The 20873-nt window shown below is 37.9% G+C and overlaps 1 protein-coding gene across 1 annotated transcript in view; it reads left to right on the top strand.

Moving 5' to 3' along the window:
• Positions 1-6477, top strand: part of SNAP91 (synaptosome associated protein 91) — a 132923-nt gene extending 126446 nt beyond the window's left edge. Inside the window, exons 28-29 of the mRNA XM_053664932.1 lie at positions 3119-3221; positions 5077-6477. Coding sequence (XP_053520907.1) covers positions 3119-3211 — 93 coding nt within the window. The 3' untranslated portion in view covers positions 3212-3221; positions 5077-6477. The remainder of the gene's footprint in view (positions 1-3118; positions 3222-5076) is intronic.
• The last annotated feature ends 14396 nt before the right edge of the window (positions 6478-20873 follow it).

Consider the following 20873-nt stretch of genomic DNA (forward strand, 5'->3'; position numbering starts at 1 on the left):
GAGTACTTGTGACCCATCCTTTTACTTTGTGTTCCCAGACCTCACCAAATTCAAGTTTAGGGACCCAGTCCTCCCAGACTTGTAGCACTAACTTCAGTGAGTTTGCCACACTGCAGAGCCTGAGGGCACAGTCCCCCCATTAGACCACCCTCACTTCAGACTCCAGCCACAAGTTGGGAGTCCCGTGGGCCACTTGCACTTTAGATCAGCAGCCTATAAATGCAAGGGTTCCCAGGACCACCCTCAAACTAGACAATTTACTAGTATGACTCAAAGAACTTGGGCAGGCACTAAACTTAAAGTGACTTAAACTTTATTATAGTGGAAGGATACAAATTAGATCCAGCCAGAAGAAGAGATACATAGGGTAAATTCCGGGAAGGTTCAGAGCATGAAACTTCTTTGTCCTCAGGGCAGTGTCACCCACCTGGCATCCATGTGTGACAGTATACGTGCAATATCACCTGGGCCTCCACATGCAGAGTTTTTGTCGAGGTTTCATTATATAGGAATGATTGATTAATTGCCTGTGTGGTTGAACTTAATCTATGCACCCTGCCCATTCCCTAAACTTCCTAGTGAAATGTGGCTTAAAGACCCAACTCTCAGATCACATGGTTCTTCTGTCATGGCTAGCCCCCACTCTGGGTTATCTTGTTAGCATAAACTATCAGGCGTTGCTTTCAAGAATCCACCTTTAATAACAAAGACATTTCTGTTTTTGGGAAATTCCAAGAGTATAGAGGTCTCCTACCATGATCCAGGACAAAGAGCAAAGCTCTCTCTGGGTGGGGCCGAATTTCTTTCTAAACATTGTGCTACCTTTATTTACAAAGGTGCTAAAACATGGGCACTTTGTAGAACTGTTTTGCTGCTAATAGTGAAAGTCATTGTGACGAGTCACCTTTCTTGATTCCACTTATAAGTTGCCTGGGGAGGTACAGTACGTAGAACCAAAGAGGTTTCCACCATGAGAGAGTGAGTTGGATAGAGACAGAGCACCAAGTTGTCATTTTCCCAGCTTGCTGAGCAAGCCGAAACAACTCAAATCCATTTTAACACTACCAATAAATGGTTTTACTACTATGTTTCTAACTTACCAGTTGGGTATTTATATTGTCTTTTCCACAGAATTCCTACTGTGAACTTTATGAGTGTCCGTTAATCCCTTCTGCTTCCTTGAAGCATCTCTAAATCCATTTTCTACATGTTCCCAAAATTTGCTTTCAACTTTTTTACTTTAGTCCCTCAGAAGCCACAGTGACTGGAAGAAAGAATGGTGGGTGTTCAAACAGTTAAATTTAATGTGAGAAGCCTTGGCCTTCAAGGCCATACCCACAAAGCATTGTCTCCATGAGAAATTTTTGAGTCTTCTCTAAGACTAATGAACCCTTCCTGGGATTGTTTTGGGAGAGATCAGGAAAGCTTTGGGGGCAGTAGTGGAGTTAAATTCCATCTAGATATATTTACATTACCAGCAGGATCTCATTTTCACCAGTGTTACCTTGATGGTTGAATAGATCCATGATCATTTACCACCTATCTGAAAGAAAGGAAGAATGTTTCTATTTTCCTGAACTTGGAAGAATGTTACTAAGATTTTTAAAATCTTACTGTATTTGATGTGCTGATGCCTTTACAAATAAATTAATAAATATTATAATTTAAGGTAGTTCTTTTCTTGTGTAATACCAGTATTACATAGTATCGATTTATTTACTTAATTCAAAGAATAACCTTGAAACATAGATGATATAATGAAAACAGTGTTTTAATCATTTAATCTAATTTAATTACTATTACTAAATCGTAATTTAGGAAATGGTATGCCATTTTTTAGATTGTATATCCTATATCAGAAATGAAGCATAGCTTATTATACTAGATAGTAAAATAAATGTGACTGTGTGGCTTCAGAGAACAAAACAACTTTTCATGTTTGTCATGATGTCTGGGTAACACCGTTATTCCTCTTTTGGTATCATGATGTTATCATCATCTCACCTAATTACTAATTATGTATTGGCCCTAGAGTTTATCTTCCACACAACTCCATCCCTTATACTCACTTTTCCTGATCTTCCTGTGATGTATAAATCAAGTTTTTTAAGTGGAAATTTGGCTGATAGATTCTGCAGTCAGTGAATAGTTTCTGGACTTAATAACAAATCTTAAAATCCTTACTTCTGGAGCTCTGTTTAATGAACCAGTAGAGACGTTCATTCCTGCCCCACAATCCCAGATTTCTGAGATTTCCATCATATTAGGAGCATAGAAGATTAATTAGACTCAGACAAATGTCAGTTATTATTCTACATAGATTATGTGACCTTTTTCGAGGCCTTGCACCCTAACGTTCCTGTAAAAGCCTGCTCCCTTAGTTATATAATAAATTAAATAATTTAGGTATCAGTTAAATAGAAACAAGGCAAATTAATTCTTTGCTACTTTTGCTGCAAGCTCAGGCTCATTACTTCTATAGTATTTAATAACTCGTCTTTTCTGCAAGCTGGACAGGCAGTATTGGAATATAGTGACATTCATAACTAGAAAACCATTTGCTCATCTGAAACAAGTAGTGCCCCAAACTTGACTGGTGTTCACTTAAAATATTTTATATGAAATCCTAGTATATTTAGCTAATAATTTTAAGTACATTTATGTGGCTTTCTGCAAACCGTTACTTTTCCATTTTCCCTTCAAACTCACTCTCACTGTAAAAGTAGTCACGTGATTCCTTTATTAGTTTAGTGGTACCATTAACCGAAAGTCAAAATGTTTTTGTATAGAGATATTGATTGTTTTGTTTTTGCTGTATATCCATAATATCTTTATGTGACTAGTTTTTCGTGTCTTCTCTAACTCATATCCACATTGTTCTACCAGAGTCCTCAAATTTTTCCTTCAGCCACCTCGGATGTGAGAGACTTCCAAGGAAGCCAAATATCATTTGAAGTGTATTTTACAAATCCAAAATTAAGCACAACACTGTGACTAAGTAGAAGGAAGTAGATTTTGTAACCCTTAGTGATCTAATCTTCTGCATGTTTGTTTTCTGTGGTATGTGCTCTGCCTAATGCTCATCTATTGCTCTCTTGGGCTGGCTTTTCCCTATTAGCTTTCTCCCAGCCCTACACCTGCCACTCAGAGTCCCAAGAAACCTCCAGCAAAGGACCCATTAGCGGATCTTAACATCAAGGATTTCTTGTAAACAATTTAAGGTATCTAATATTGAGCTTTTCCTGTGGGCTTGTAATGATCACCTATGCAATGCTTAGCTGTTTCAGGTATAATATTTGTACTTCTGTGTTTTTAATACATGGATATAATAATAATAATTTGAGTGTTTATATTTTTAAATCAATACTAAAAGCTATTAATGAATTATTAATTATATTTTTAAATCTTACTCAATTTATAAAACTAATAGGAAGATGAATGTCCAAACTTTCCCTAGACTGAAAAACATAGGTATTATATTGGTAAAGCAAAACGTTGTTCAAGCTACTTGGTAAATTGTGACTGGAATGTATAGAAAGGTAGCATTTATAATATTGCATTTGGAAATCACCTCAGAATATATTTGGCTACATATCATATTTTTATTTTGTTTAGTCTTTCTTGCTTTATCAGATAAAGCTTAGATTATTACCCTTTGCTTTTCTATATTCAAGCAAAATATTAAATTTTAACATTCTAGTTTTAAATCCTAATATGATTTATAAAATGATTAATAGTAAATTTATGAAAGGCACCTGATGAAAGACAAAGCTCACTGTTAACCCCAGCCCCCCACACACTGAGGAGCTTCTCAACAAACACTTGCTGAGTGTGGATGAACGGTGATCACGCTGCCTTTCATTTACACGGTACTTGTCCTGTTCACTTCATAGTCATTACCTCTTTCATCTTCTCTATAGGAGATCACACCCTGTGACGTAAACTAGCCAGATGCCTTAGTCTCCGTTGCACAGCTACAGTGACTGATCCTTGGCACCAAGTGGTCAGCCCCAGGCCCCCCTGGAAGAGCAGGGTGTTGAAGTTTCAAACCTCTGCCCAGTGTTATTTTTATTATACTTCTATGCCTGTATATTGTTAAACTTTCTCTAATGCCTACTAAGATTTTTGAGTTCCTGCTGTATGATTTTTTTCTTATGAAAGGTTAATAATTTGTCATTTTAAGACCTTGACGTCAAAGCCAAGTAATTTCTCTTGTGCCTAACTTTTATCTTCCACCTTGGGTTGGCCTGGCCCGATGTAGGCATAAGCGAGACAGTGAGCACTTCTGTTAGCAGTTGTTTCAGGAGTGACCAGGACACTACGCAGAGCAGTGTTTTGTCTGCCTCGTACTCAGTAAGCACTGCTCTCATCATATGTCAAGAGTGCTGATAAATACCCAACCCAGAGATCCTAGAGACAGTGCTGAGCCTCAGAGACTCATAGTCAAGAGGGAGGCACACACCAAATGTTTCGTGAAAAAGAGGTGCCCACAGGGCTCAGCCTTAGAACACCAGGAAAGGTTTCTCAGCAAAGACGGCTGGTGAAGCTTGGGTTAGCCAAGGAGATGAGTAGGAAGGAGAGTAAGTGAAGGCACTGGAAATATCTTCTTTCACTTCGATTTTGTCACATGTTCGACTATTCTGTGATACATTGAACACTGTAACTAAAAATTAACAATAATAATAATAATAATAATAATAATAATAATAATAATAACAGTGGAAGTCACTGCCATTTCCTTTTTCCACTCCTCTGTTCTAAAGGTTAACTGTTCTTAATTAAAACTGAATGTCTTACTGCTACAATTTGTAAGTATCCAAATTCCAAAATTTTGCTGATATAATTTTTTTCTAAAGCAAAACTATACATTAAAAGGTTTTTAAAATGTTTTCCTGGCTGAAATTTTAAGCTTGTTTTCAAGAGTGGTGAAAGTATGTAACTGTGAATTTGGTAATACAGAAACCTTTTGTGTAAAGATTTTTTTTTACTACCTGGGGAGTAAAATTGCAAGGGAGGTAAAATGTTTGAGGAATATATAATACTGTTTTTAAATTCAAGTGCTTTTTATCTTTACAGCTGCAATTTTTGTGACTGAATAGGAAAAAATAATGAGTTTGGAGACTTCAAATAAGATGGATACTCAGAGTTACAAAGTGAGCCACCAGTACCAAACCCGATGCTTACTCATGACTCCTCCTCCAGAATGTGTAGCACAGCCGTGAAAGTGAACATTAGGAACGTGTACTACCTTAGCTGTTATCCCTACTCTCACAATTGTAGTGTATTTGGGTTATTTGTGTGTTGTATGATGTAAACAATGAATGGATGTTTCTGATGCCCTCAGTGCTTTTCTGGACCTTGCCCGGTGAGGGATGACGCACCTGTTGTGTGGTGAGCCATTTGGAAAGATGTGTCTGTGTTTTTGAAGGTTTCAATGTACATACAACTTTTGGACAAACCTAAACTCTCTCCATAAATTCTTTTCTTCTATTTCTCTGTTGCAAACATAGTGTGATAATATCAGATAGTAAGGAAAACACTTAAATACACAAAACTTTTTTTTGGTGTGGAGTACATTTTTCCAATCACAGGAACTTCAACTGTTGTGAGAAATGTTTATTTTTGTGGCACTGTATATGTTAAGAAATTTTATTTTAAAAAATATAAAGGTTAATAATGTCCATGATAAATATTTCTCATTGAAGCTACCTTATCAAGAATGGAAAAAAATAATATGAGTATTCCCTATTTAATCACTGCTTTATTAAGATATATATTTTAATTATATTTGTCAGGTTTTGCATCTAAATTGACCTATTTATTCATTCTTGATTAAATGCACTGAAAATTAAGGGTCCATTTCTATCATGTTTGTGCAAATGCAGCTAGAAATGTGCTATTCAAGTGTTATTATGAAGACACCCCAAGGTATATCTGTAATTTAAAGATTACTGCAAATATTTTCATTTTATTGTGGATTTTATGTACATCTGTTAATTTAGTATTTCTTTGTGTGTTCTGTAGACTAGTGTTCTTCCATCCCTCAACCAAGCTCAAAGTAGGTTTTGTTGCACCATTGTGATTAGAACTGAAACTGATTCAGGAAAGTGTATCCTTTACTGTACATACTGTATTCTTTAATTTTTAATTTGTTGTCACACTGTACGTGCTGATGGCTTCGCTTAAGATTGTGATGCACACATGAGGTCACTGTTGATCAGTGTTGCTAGCGACTTGGCAGCTCTTCATAAAAGCATATTGGGTTGGAAAGGCGTTTGCCTGTTTTTCAAATTATTTAATAGATGTACGGTACCATTTAAAAGTGGTTGTATCTGAATTTACTGTGGGGATAACATACACTGTAATGGGGAAAAATGACCTAAAACCAATTTCAAAATGGCTTTCTTTGTATTTCAGTATAAGAACCCAGTGCATGTAAGCCCTCTGAGATGCAATAAACACCTTGAACAAAGAAAATGCAAACGTATCTTTCTCTCCGGTTATTTTTTAAGGGAAAAGTTCTCTTTCCAATGACACTCATAGCACATATAAAATAGTGAAAATTTAAAAGCATTCAGGGTGAGAAATGCTCTCTGTGTCAACATAGTTTTGATAATTTTACAATAAATTAAAAACAAGGGAAAAAAACACAGTTTTTATCAGCTATCATTAAACCTGGCACTCTGTGGCTGCTGCCAAATAAACTGAAATTCCATATCGCAAAAAAACAAGAGGATGAATTTTCTTTTAAAATATGCAATTAAAGTCATAATCGTTCTGGGAAAACTCACCGTGGAGGTTGAAGAATAGTGTGACTTAGGCTGTAGCTCACTCACATACTTGCATGGTTCCGGAGGCACAGAATGTAGACTCACCTGTTTTAATGAAATGGGATGACTGTATTGACAATGACTAGGTTCATTCCAACATCTCAAAAAGTAGTCCAATCTCAACTAAAAGTATTTCTCAAATAGAAGCATACCCATTTCTGAAACTAAGTTTCCCTTAGTTACCTAGTTTTGTATCTTAAGAATTGACTTGCAGAAGCTAGGATCTGATTATGTAATATTGTTTTTATAGATTACATTTGATTATATATTTGTGGGCATATTGTAATAAAAGTGTTGTGTTAGATTGTACATCATCTCAAATTTAATGTGGAATTTTTTACATGGAGCTTTCCTCTTCACTGAACAAGAGCATTACTTTTGAATCAGATGCTGGATCTGTGCTGTGGTGAGTGTCTTGGTGTCTCTGTAGGGAAATTGTCTGATAGCTGAGATGCTCCCAAGTCCAGTCCTCTGGGTACGCAAAACAGCTAAACTCTCTGGATAGTGTTCAGCTCTGGTCCAGTTTATTTATGGTGCTCCTCCACACAGGGTGCCTTTCTAGTCTCACCTCTGCTGCAACTCCGCCCTCTGCCTGCTTGCACACACACTGTCCTGTGTGTGACCGTGCCACTACCCATGCACAGGGACCCCACGCACTCTGCTGGCCCACTCGGGGCCCTGTGCTGAAATTACCTCACCAACATTCCAGCACAGCCAAATCCCACTTGTCCACCATGACTCCCCACTTTGTTTTTCTCAGAGCACAACTTTCAGCAACCTTTATTGCATTTAACATACTGTGTTTTAATCAGCTATGAAGATGGCATCTGCTTTGGCGGATTGTGAGCCTTGACAACAGGAAATGTCTCCCCCTGTTCTTACCCTCAGCAACAAGCACTTCAGTGGGTGCCAGGTAAGTGTGTCAAGTATGAATGCAGTATGTTAGTTCTTTTTTTTTAAATTTTTTAATTGATTATGCTGTTACAGTTGTTCTATTCCCCCCTTCATTCCCCTCCACCCTACCCCATGTCCCCACCATTAACCCCCCTTTAGTTTATGACCATGTGTCTCAAGTCCTTTAGATTCTATATTTCCCATGCTATTCTTGCCCCCATCTATTTTCTATCTACTGTCTATGCTATTTATTTTCTGTACCTTCTCCCCCCTTCTCCTCCTCCCACTCCCCTGTTGCTAACCCTCCATGTGATCTTCATTTCTATGGTTCTGTTCCTGTTCTAGTTGTTTGCTTAGTTTGCTTTTGTTTTAGGTGTGGTTGTTAATAACTGTGAGTTTGTTGTCCTTTCACTGTTCATGTTTCTTTAACTTCTTTTTCTTAGATAAGTCCCTTTAACATTTCATATAATAAGGGCTTGGTGATGATGAACTCCTTGAATTTTTATCTTATCTGAGAAGCACTTTATCTGTCCTTCCATTCTAAATGAAAGTTTTGCTGGATAGAGCAATCTTGGTTGTAGGTCTTTGGATTTCATGACTTGGAATACCTCTTTCCAGCCCCTTCTTGCCTGTAAGGTCCCTTTTGAGAAATCCGCTGACAGTCTGATGGGGACTCCTTTGTAGGTGACCGTCCCCTTAGCTCTTGCTGCTTCTAGGATTCTCTCCTTCATTTTAATCTTGGCTAATGTAATGATGATGTGCCTTGGTGTGTTCCTTCTTGGGTCCAACTTCTTTGGGACTCTCTGAGCTTCCTGGATTTCCTGGAAGTCTATTTCCTTTGCCAGATTGGGGAAATTCTCCTTTATTATTTGTTCAAATAAGTTTTCCACTGGTGGCTGTGCCTTTCCCCCTTCTGGTACCCCTATAATTCGGATGTCCTGGAGGTTCCTAAGACTCTCCTCATTTCTTTGAATTCTTGCTTCTTGACTCTTTTCTGTTTGGCCATTATTTGCTTTCTTCTGGTCCACTCCATTAATTTGAGTCCCAGTTTCCTTTTCATTGCTATTGGTACCTGTGCAATTCCATTCATTTCAATTAGTTTCGCCTTCATATATTTGTCTAATTTGTGGCTATAATCAACCAATTCTGTGAGGATCCTGATGACCAGTGTTTTAAACTGTGCGTCTGAGAGTTTTGCTATTTCTTCAATGCTTAGATTTATAGGCTCTGGGGCTTTGAGATCTTCTTGAGCCATTTTTGGTCTGTTCGCCCTTTAAGTGTGAGGAGCGGAGCCTTGGACTCCTCGGTCGCTGGGTTGTGACGCTGTATGTGGGGGCGTGGTCAGCGCAGGGAAATGGCGGTACCCTCTGCTGTTTCCTGTGGCTGGGTGAGGAGCAGCTCCTTAAGTGGTTCACCAGGGCCGGGCCACTCAGAGTCGCTGGCTTATGATGCTGTATGTGGAGGTGGGGTCAGAGCAGGAAAATGACGGCGCCCACTCTGCCAATTGCTGCGGGGACCCACTGGGTTCCGGTCCAATCGCCCACTCCCTCGCTTGTCTATCCGCGCACAAATGCGCGACCACAGTCAACCCGCAGCCCTGCTCCCTCGCTGTTTCCCCCCCTACCCCACCCCCCGCGGTCGCTGGCTTGGTTGCTCACTAGGTCCAACCTTGCACCTGGATTCCGCACGCCTGAGTCATCTGACCGAGTTTTCCTGTGCAACCCGGCTCCACCACCTGCTGGTTGCACCCCTCTTACAGGTCAGGCTGAGGAATTCATTGTTATCGGACTTCCAAAAAGTTCAATTTTCTGTGTTCTGTGGCTGTGTTTTCTGTTGCTAATATTTAGTTGTCTCTAAACTTGGTTGTGTGAGAAGGCGCGGCATCTCCACCTATGCCTCCATCTTGGCGGAAGTCCTGAATGCAGTATGTTAGTTCTTAGAGATACCTTCACTTACCTGGATCCTGCTGGGCTATTTATTATCTTACTAAAGAATAACTCTTATATAGAGCTTTTATAGTTAAATGGTATTAGAGTTTTAATAACTCAGCCTACTGTAGTAGAATAACTAACACCAATTAAAACCCATCAAGTTGAAGATTTGAATCAATTTATATATAAGATAATGATTGCAAGTGGTTCTCATTATTACAGCATCCTTTGTTCTCTATCTTTCACACTATTCATTGTACTTAAAAAATGAAGAAACAAAAGGTTTTAGGGGAGGAGTCATGGGTTCAGAAAAGGGGGAAAGGAGTAGATATGAAAAAGAAATGAGAACTTGATTCACAGAAGATAAATTTCCCCAAGCCCTCTTTCTGCCTTTTGAATCAGCCCCTTCAACAACATCGCCTCAAGTGCTTGTTGGTGGAAAAGGGCACAGTGATCACCGTGTTTCTTGTGTGGAAGTAGTTGCTGAAAATCCAAATGAGTGTTGTTTTCCTTGGAAAGTCACGGGTCTGTGTTTTTGAGGCAGCAGGTTTTGTGCTAGTTTGCTGTTTATCCTCTTAGGCAGTAAGACAGTTTGTTTCTCGAAGCCTTGCTGAGGGCAGATCTCACCACTGGATACATACTCAGATCTCCTCTGTGAGTGAAAATGCATGAGGGAGCGACGTTCTGTCAGTCTGTGATATGGCGATTAACCTAGTTAAACTCTCAGGGCTGCGGCGCTAAACCATCCCGGTTCCTTTCCACTTCGGACATGCATCTTCGAACAATTCTTAAATATAAAGAGATTCTATAAATGAGTCTGTAATAATATTCCATACCGATTGACACACAGAGGTTTTCAAACTCTTTGGACTCAGGGCTGAAATTGTAAATGTATTGAAGACCTCCAGAATCTTTGTATACATGGGTTATAGCCACCCATACTTACTAAGTTAGAAATTAACACCAAAAAATTTTTAAATGTGTCCTTCACTTAAAATAAAAATATTAAAACCATTATATATTAACATAAATAAAATTGTTTTGAAAAATTCCAATTTATAAAAAAACATTTTAGAAGAGTTTTGCCATCTTTGCAGATTCCTTTCCCGTTAGACTTAACAGAAGTCAGCTGCAGTCTTACATCTGCTTCTGTGTTCAATCTGTTGTAATAACCCCTGTCATGCACTCACTGGAAGATTCCTCCGCGAGCGCATCTGTGAGAAAGTGTCTCTTAGTATTACTGTGAAAATAGTTTTTACCTCACTGTATTGTTATAAGGATAGTTTTGACCTTACAGACCAGTTGAAAGGCTGTCTGGGATTCTCAGCAGTCCCCAGATCACACTTTGAAAACTGCCTCTGAAGATCTAAAAGAATTGTTCTTGTGCTCTTGAAAGAGAAAAAGTTGACTAATAGATTACAGTGTTGTGTGTGTGTGTTTATGTAAGAACCCCACCGCCACTATTTTGTGTCCAGTGCCTTTCCAAACGCCCGCCTCCACCACCCCCACATTCCTTTTTAAGGGATGCTGAGGTTTGCGCAGAAACTAGCTTTCTGCATCAGCCTGCCTGGCAGGGTCTCCCTGCTCCACCACCCACTGTTACCTGAGGCAAGTGCTTCAACTTCTCTAAACTGTAGTTTTCTTGTCTGCAGAATGGAAAAATGTCTATCTGTATACTCACTATTTAATGAGATCATGCAAGTAGAACACTTGGCAAAAAGTAGTGCTTGAGAGATATTCCTGTTGTTACTTTAAAAATTCTTATGCTTATTTTTCCTGTAGATTTTCTCATTTATCTATTATTGGTAGGACACTAAAGGATGGAGATGACAAGTTTAAAAATAGGTAATAATAATTATTAATATCAATATTATTAAGAAGTATTTTTAATGAATTACTAAATCCATGTAAAAATTGGGTAAATGTAAGTACCTGCTACATGTATAAATACGACTCACAATTCAATACAGCTGGAGAATTAATTTATTGTCCTCTGGGAAGGGCTACCTGGACGGGACACAGACAACATCCACGACATAGGGAAACTCCACGTCCTAGAGATTCCTTCTAAGATACAGTTTCTGGGATCTAATGGTGCTTCTTAAGAACAAAAATGAAGAATGCTAATATTATAGAATGTTTTCTCCAACAGTAAAATTAAAGGTGTTTCTACTTGGAGATCAAGACATTTAATAAATATATTTTGACAGTGGCTTTAAAAAAAACCTAGAGGAAAAATTTAGACATGATTTGACTGAGATGAAAGATGCTGTTGAAGTTAAAAATATTCAGAATGCACACAGTGTGTGTGCGACATACGATTGCAGCCAGCAGGGCTGCAGTGGGGAGACCACTTTGAACAAAAGCCTGTGGCTACATGGAACTGTAGCCTGGAGCAGAACCCAGACCTGCAGACAGCAGGCCTCCAAAGGGGCAGGAACTAGAAGGGTCACCTTCCAGGAAGGGGAGGGGGAGATGGTCATCTCTCAGTGGTTGTGTTCTCTGCTCTGAATCTTTAATGTCAGATTCACTTCCGGATACCCAAACATCCCATGCTTCTTCACTGTCTCTTAGAGTAGGAACATTTTGGGGGTAAATCAACTAATTTTATAATTTATAATTATCTTTATTAAAAAACCTACACAGGAAATTAAACCTTACAGCCTGAAAAGCCTTGTAAATACATGCCAAGAAAATTTGGAGATCTTATCTTTTGAATCATCTATTTTGGGCCACATGGATTTTGGCACTCTATTGAAAACAGGAAGTGGAGTTGTGACCATGTATGTAACACATCTGATGTAAATTTGAGGCCAGATTTTTAGAAAACCTATTCATCCTCTCAGGGGAAAAAATATGTCTTCAAACTTAAACTAAAAGGAACATTTAGTTTAGAACAGATTGACAAGCATGTGGTTGCTGTTTGAGTTCAGAACAAAATACATGACTGGTTGGTTATATGTTAACTAATGAATTAGCTCACTATAAAGTTACAGAATTTATTATATATCTTTGTTATCTGTGCTTTATATATGGGTGTTACCAACCTTATTGATGAATATTCTACAAAAATGTTAAGCATACATGTCTAGGAATTTTTCCTCAAGCCTAGTTTCTCAGTCTTAGTTGGTGGTGTCACTACCTCTACCTAGTGTCCCAAGCCAGAAATTCGGGACATGCCACCCTCAACCCTTCTCTTCCATAGTCAGTGAGCCGCCAAGTACACTGAACGCTCTGCTGCAGAATGTCTCACGAGTTGTGCTCTCCTGCCCTTCCCACTGCCACTTCCTGAGTGCAGCGGCTCTTCACGGGGCTCTTTGTCTCTAACCCCCACAAAACCCCACCCAGATCTTGCCTAAGTGGTGCTGCCGGGCTTCCTTCTCAAGTTTCCATGTGGCCACATTTCCTTGACTTAAAAACCTGCATCAATGCTTGGTTATCTAAAGGTTCAAGTCCAAGCTCTGTAGCATGCCATTCAAGGCCAGAAGTCGATTCATGGCTAGAAATCTAGAGTGGAAGCATCATTTCTGGTTATTCCTCACCACTAAGGGACAACAGCCTCCTATCCTGGCAGTCCCCAGATGCTTGTGGTCTCCTAAACATGCTGAGCAGTGTCACGTTTCCGTGCCGCAAGCAGTGTCTTCGCCCTGGGATGCCCTCCGCTTCCCCAAGCTCTCTACTGACAGTCTGGCAAACTCCAGCAAAACTCAGCATAGCCACCACCTCCTTTAGGAAGTCTTTCTTCTCACCATCTCAGCCCTCCCCCTCCAACAGAGTGAATCCTCAGCTTGTCGGCCCTTTTACTTTACCTCTTCTACACTATTTTAAAAGTGTATTTTTAAAATACGTATCTGATTTCCTTACTGGACTAGGAATTATTTGAGGAAGGGTAGACTCTAGGACTTATCTCTATTTTCCATGTGCCTAAGTTTAGACTCAACAAAATTTTGCTAAACTTACTGATCTGATCTAACCTATATTGAAAAGTGTATTATAAATAATAAATAGATAACACAGCAGTTCCCTTTATCTGTGGTTTTGCTTTCCAAGGTTTTAGTTACTCACGGTCAGTCTCAGTCTAAAATATTCAATGGCAAATTCCAAAAAAATAAAAGTTGTAAATTGTGTGCCAGTCTTAGGAGCAGGATGAAATCTACCCCTGTCTCTGTCCAGCCCAGAAAGGGAATCACTCCTCCGTCTGGCAGGCCCACGCCATATACTCCACCCCCTCGGTTGTTAGAACAATTGTGACAGTATCACAGAGCTTGTGTTCAGGTGACCCTTATTTTACTTAATAATGCCACATTCACCTAACTTTTATCACCATATATTATTAAAATTGTTGTTAATCTCTTACTGTGCATATTTTATAAATTAAACTTTATCATAGGTATATATAAGAAAAAAATGGAACATATGTAGGGTTCAGTACCGTATGTGACTGTCCGGGCTGCGGGCAGATGGGCCACTATGTGGAGGCCTTGCCCCCTGGGGAGGTCCCCAGTGCTTCAGAAGATATCCGAGGCCCGAGGGTGCCCTAGGTTGTACTGCTGTCAACAGCATCCTGACCACCCAGTCTGTCTGATCTGCTGCGGGACAGTTTTACCTGCGAGAAAGCCCTTCTTTATTTGAACCAGGAACTGATTTTTGTATAAATCTGTGGCGCGGCGTGCTTTGCACACAGGCACACAGCTTGTTAGTAGCTATCAGCATGTAAAATGGACGTTGCTTTTGATCAGTGGTGTCCCTTTACGAGTATATTGTAGAAATGCTAAGTCGAGTGTATAAAATAAAAGTGTGAGGATGCTCAAAAAATACGGAAAAGAATACCACCTTTGTATTTGATTGTTTTGCCACCACTTTCCTTACCAACATACTTGAGAGAGTTTACAAGAGAAAGTATAAAGGCAGGTATAACTGAGGGAATACTTAACCTGGAGGAAAAAGAAAAAAATACCACCGTGCACAGAGGGAGGACTGTGAGGAGGGAGAACGACCGGTTTAGGAAAGACAGGTTGTGAGAGCAGTTCCCAAGCCTGGTGATCGTCGTCATAACCTGGAGAACTTTATCACATATCGGTTTCTGGGCTTCACTCCTCGGGATAACGGGAGATCTCGCTGAGGCCCTGGAAACGGGCTTTCTAAAATAATTTCCTAGGCTATTTCAATGAGCAGCCAAATTTGGAAACCACTGGGCTAAGGGAAACCACTGAAATGTCATAAATCCAGTGGACCATGGGTCGGTAGCTCTACTTGAAAGTTACAGATGATTCCAGCAAAAGTGAAAACTTCCAAACACTTCAAAATAGAAAAGCCACAGAGTATTTTTGTTTGATCTAGCCTAAAAATTGACACGTTTAGTTACTGATTATAAATAGGTAGTCCATGCAGCATCATGATACACTAGTTTTTAATCAAAACCGAAGCTTTAATTTGGGATGCACAGGAGAGGCACGGAGCTCTGTGTAGGCCGACCGGGCCCAGGACGTCTGCTTACCATCCCGGGGAGTCCTGCACCAATGCCAGGCAGGGGCACCACTGCGCATGTGCTGAGTACAGCGGTGTGGCTCGCTTTCTCAGGCCACAAAGAAAGCCTTCTAAAGTAAATGTTTCAAGTACAGAGGCAAAATACTAAATCTCAAAAATAACACACTTTATTTTTAGGCAATTGCTTGATAAAGTGGTACTTTGGTTTGGAAGTAAAATCTTCGCACCAAGCTGATCCTAATTTTTAAAAGAAAAAAAAAACAGCACTTTTGTGGTAGTTGCAAAGAAAAAATTTTTTGAAAAACCTAAAGGTTGTATCTTCTAAGTTGTTGGCTGCAAATTTTTCTAGCAACTGATCTATTTAAAGTAGTTTTGAGACAAAAAAAAGTCACACGTCCTCCTAGAAGTCTACTGTGTATTATTATCAAGGTCTTTCTTTCTATATCCCAAGGTTTCTGGTGTTTTGTGATCTGGTATCTGGGTCAGTAGCACTAGTTTAAATTCTAAGTAAAGACGAAATCCCAAAGTTTTGACTCCTGGTGCAGGGAACAGAAAGAGGCTTCTCCTTGTCTTCCAGAAGCTTTCATACTCTATGGATTATTCTTGGTAAATTCCTTAGCTAACTGAGAAAAGATAAACTTTAATAGGCAGTTCTTAGAAATATATTGCATTGTTTGTTAGCCTAACTCAGTAGCTGGAAGCTTAGGATAATGGGGAGGAGGAGATGACTATTTTCAGAGAACAAGAGCTGTTTCACCCCAATCCCCCCCACCTACCCACCAGCACCACACTCAGACACATTCAGACACACTCACAGTAGTTCTTCTGGGATGATTGCTGGTCTCTGCTCTTAGGATATTCTCCTCTTTCTTCCCTTCAATTATATTAAGTAATTTCTATAATCTTGTAATACTAATTGAAAGTCAGGATAGTATATTTAGTGAACATTTACTTTATACAGGGAAGTCTACTAGAGTTAGACAATTAAAGGTATTTTATTCCGATTTTTCCCATTACACACAGAGTTGGCCTACCAACTCTATACATAACCTGGTACAGCCATATGATAAATTCTAAACTTACAATAACATACATTAACATCTAAAATGGACAAATGTTTTAACAGTTTAGGATTTGTGGGGTTTACTAAAATACTAGGGAAATAATTTTTTCTTGATTTTTGAGGTTAGAATTATATTTTAGTATTAAAACAAGTCAATTCTGTAGAGCAGCAATATTTCTATTCTTTCAATTTTTTAAAAATTATTTTTATCATTTATCTTTTTTAAAACAATACTCTTAAAAAAACAGGTTGAGACTTTTTGATGAAAATTTCTGTATAAGGTAATGCCCTCTAAAACTCATACTGAACATACCTAAATGTTATATTGATTATACAGTCATTATAAACATATTGTATATTGATATGCTTTCACATGGCCACTTGCACCAAAACTGTGTAGCTCTAAACTACTGTAATTTCATACTTTTTGTACCTTTTTAAAAGTTCTTTGTTGTGCCTGTCGTTAGGCTATCACTTCATAGGACTGTTCTAGACTTGCCTTGGCAGCTGCCTTCTACTTTTAGTTTGGGAAATCAGATTTCCAAACTTGTTAAGATTATATCTAGAGTAAAAGTTTGTGTTGTTCATTTTGGTTATCAGAGAATAATATTTTTCTTACATTTTGAATACTTGAAATTACCAGCCAAAAAAATTCTAGATGAGATATTAATTGTATGGTATATTACAAATTACTGATGAAATTAAATGTAAACTACAGAGAGCAGTAAGGAAATGAGTAGTGGTTAGGCTAAGCAAAAGCCTATAGGAACTTTTCAAAATCATCTATGTTCCGTCATATGAACAGATTCCAAGGTATTTCCCTTCACATGTGTGAAAGTGAACATACTTTTCAGGATATGAATACATACACAAAAATAAAATAGTGTAATCCAAGTTCGAGTACTAGTAAAACATTTCTAAGTATAGATAGAAATATGTTCATATAGCCAAAGCTTGGTAAAAACCACACTAGAAGCCAAAAACAGATCATATATTCACATATCGATTACACTGTGACTTGAAGTAGATAGTCTAAGCAGCCAGGTTGTTCCCAGTGCTTGAAAACAGTGAACAGATCTTAAGATATTATCGGAAATTTAAAAATATTGCCAAAACATAAATATTTTGGCAGCAAGTTGTAAGACAGAGATTTTCTTACTTTATGTCTCATGGGGGACAAAGGGGATGAGGAGTAACTGCAGGAGCCTGGGATGTGTCAGTTTGAAGCCATTTTTATCATAAATAAGGCAACTATCTGATTTCTTAAGTGCCACAATATTCTGATATTAAATTATAATATAAAAGTTCCATTATTTAAATATGTAGCAATACCTTTAATATAATATACACTTCAAATGATATCTCTAGCCTTTTTAAAGCCTTATCATGTACCAGTGAATAAGTAATGCCCTCAATGAATACTTGATACTTTAACCATGTATCACCTCCTCTGTGCCATGTATGAACACTTGAGATTATGGTAATGAACATCGGCAGAAGGTGATTGGTTGGCCTAAGCTGCCATTCATACCTCTTTATCTAGTGTCATTTGTGACTAGGATGATCTTTGTGAGTTCCCTTGGCCTGACCCAAGGTGCAACTTGTGGGTTTAGAATAGAATCTATTATGGGTTGAATGTTTGTGTTCCCCCTGAACCCCGTAATTCATATGTTTAAGCTCAACCCCAAAAGATGGGGGCTTAGTGAGGTAATTGGGGTTAGATGAGGTCATGAAGGTGAGGCCCTCATGATGGGATTAGTCCCCATAGGAAGAAGCACCCCGAGGGCTCACTAGCAAGGTGGCCACCTACAATGAAGAAAAGAGGCTCCAGAATGAAACCTGCCTTGCCAAAATTCCCAGTCTTCAAAACTGTGAGAAATCAGTTTCTATCGTTTAAGCTGCCACTATATGGTATTTTGTTATGGCAACCAAGCAGATGAAGACAGCACCTCACCTGTGGGTGACGTGTACCAGCCCCAACTGGGATCACAAGTTACCAACATTTTGACCACCATGCTCCAGAGAGGTTCACAGCTTGGAAGGAACTGCCAGTGATTGTTACTGAAAGGAGTAGACAGGGAGTTTTCCTCCTCGACTTTGTTCATGAGCAGAAAAGAAGCCCATTGGAGGGTGTTTTCTCCCCTTTGTTGAATGATAAACTGGGAAAAAACAAAATTCTATACAGTGAACCCATCTGATGAGAATGCGATTTCACCATTGATTAGACTAAATCTCCTAAATATTTCTAAACTTTACAATTTGGCCATTGAAGAAAGAGCAATATGAGCCATAAAAATCAGCGTATTAAAAAGATTCTGCTGATAATTAGCTAGAGATGTTATATAAAGCAGAGTTTAGAAAAAGTATTTTTTAGGCTTTTTAAAATCAGTAACCAAAATGTAATTGTTATGAGGAAACCGTTTTAAAAATAATGATGCTATTTCCAGATTATTTATAGCTATAGATTAACATCCTTATAATGCCCAGGACTTGGTTCAATTGCCTTATCTCTTTATATTCTTAATTTATTATCATAATTCATTTTAAAGAAAGTAAATGCCTGATTTACTAGCATAAGACCAAAGAATTATAAATATTGTAATTGAAATGGCCAACATTGGTATAAAGTCAAGAGAAACAATATAATTTTTACAATTTATAGCAAATTAAACTAAAATTTTAAAAGTTACATTCCTGAATTAATTTTAATACCTAAATAATATTTAGCATTTTTTTAATCACTGGAAAACTACTTAAAGAAAATAGTATGGATGGAAATTAAAATCTAAAATATAAAGATAAACTAGGTAACCTTTATGGTTTCTTCTAACCCTGACATTCTTTATATGACAAAAAATATGAAGTAATTCTTTGATCTATAAATAAAAGAGGTAATGATTTGTCCAGAAGTCTGATCTTGATCATACATAAGTTTATGTCTTTTTAAAAATGAACATTTGGGATTTAACTAAGAAGTATGTTAGAAAGAAAAAAAAAGTCTTATTCTGCCTGCACACTTATCAATTGGAGCATGAAAAAACATAGCCCTGGCCAGGTAACTCGGTTGATTGGAGCGTCATCCTACCATGCCAAGGTTGCAGGTTCAGTCCCAAGTCTAGGCATATTAAAAAAACAACAATAAATGCATAAATAGGTGGAACAACAGATTGCTGTTTTTCTCTTTCTCTCTCTGAAATCAGTAAATATTTTAAAAACATAAATAGAACAAAATATGTTATCTGAATATAGAAAAAACCCACAATTTTTTATTTCAATTGTTTTATAAATAGTTATTTCAATTCAATAATTGGGTAAGTTTCTCTACACAGTAAGTCATTGTAGTCCTTTGCACAAAGTAGGTGTCATATGTCTGTGAGTATATTTGTTTAGCTAAGTGAATTAAAACTAACTTTCTATTTCAAACCTATTAATTATAACAGAGAAAGTATATAATATATTACTTTCTAAGAAATGTAGTACATACTCTAGTAGTCCTGACTAGGTCATATAAGATTCATAATTCAGTTAGAAAAGAGAAGAGAATCAAATAAACCTCTGCAAAGAAAATGAATGAAATGTTATATTTTTTAAAAGTACAATAATTTAAGGAAATTATGTATATTCAGAATTTAACCTTACATACCAAACTACTGACTCAAAGCACCCCAAATCCCAGGAATTATTTTCTAAGATTGTGAGATGAAGTTTGGTGTTTGCAATAAGTGTGCAAAATTCACCTTGAAGCATCTTTAGTTGCAGTGACTGTGTAGATGATTTTCAAAAAAAAAGATCTGAACAAACCTGTGAGTCAGTAGCCCTGTTGCATAGCACCAATGATAAAATAATGCTCAGTGGAATGTGTTTAGAATCAAATAGAATCATTTTGAAATAAATGACCATGAATTTAATAATTGCTGAAACCCTGCACATAAACATACACAGTTATAACTGATTTATTTCTTAAATTTTTATTGAATGTTTTTAACCAATTCACATTATAAAGAATGTACACTTGTATTGAATCTCAGTTATTTTGGACACCCTTTGCAAAATCATTTTATAATAATCTGATCAAATATTCCTTTGCATACTCATCAAGGATTTAACTCCCCGTTCGTAAAACCAGTAACACTAACAAAATAAATTCGAACTCCAGCGACTTGGATACTTGGATACGTCACGGCAGAAGAGGATGTGTGGGCTAGAAACCACCAGGAAGAACAGGCCATGCAGTTCCTGAATTTTATGGTTTACTCAACTGCAAATCACTGAAACCCTTTAAAAGTACAGGCTTGAATGAATGCCCTGTTATGGCCATTCAGTCAGCTAACACCTACGGGTTGTTCAGGAAATGGCATCCAGTGCCCCAGGGCAGCCACTGAACTCTCTCTGTCTGCTTAGGCTCCATGATGGCCGGAGTGAGTGGGCAGCCTCCGTCCCTAATGAAAATAATCAGAACCTCCTTTTACAAACTGTTCTTAAATTATATTCATTTTAAGGCATTTATTTAAAATTACTAATCAGAGAATTCACCAGAATAATTTGCCTATGGCCCTATGAAGAAGGCTGGATTTTGTCAAGAGGGAATAAAGTCCCTAAAAAGACTGTAATTGCTTGTCTAAAAATACAATACCTCATACATAGGAGACCATGCAGCATGAAATGATG

The sequence above is a fragment of the Artibeus jamaicensis genome, unplaced genomic scaffold, assembly GCF_021234435.1.
Source record: "Artibeus jamaicensis isolate MK-2021 breed Jamaican fruit bat unplaced genomic scaffold, CSHL_Jam_final contig_387, whole genome shotgun sequence".
In the NCBI taxonomy this organism is placed as follows: domain Eukaryota; kingdom Metazoa; phylum Chordata; class Mammalia; order Chiroptera; family Phyllostomidae; genus Artibeus; species Artibeus jamaicensis.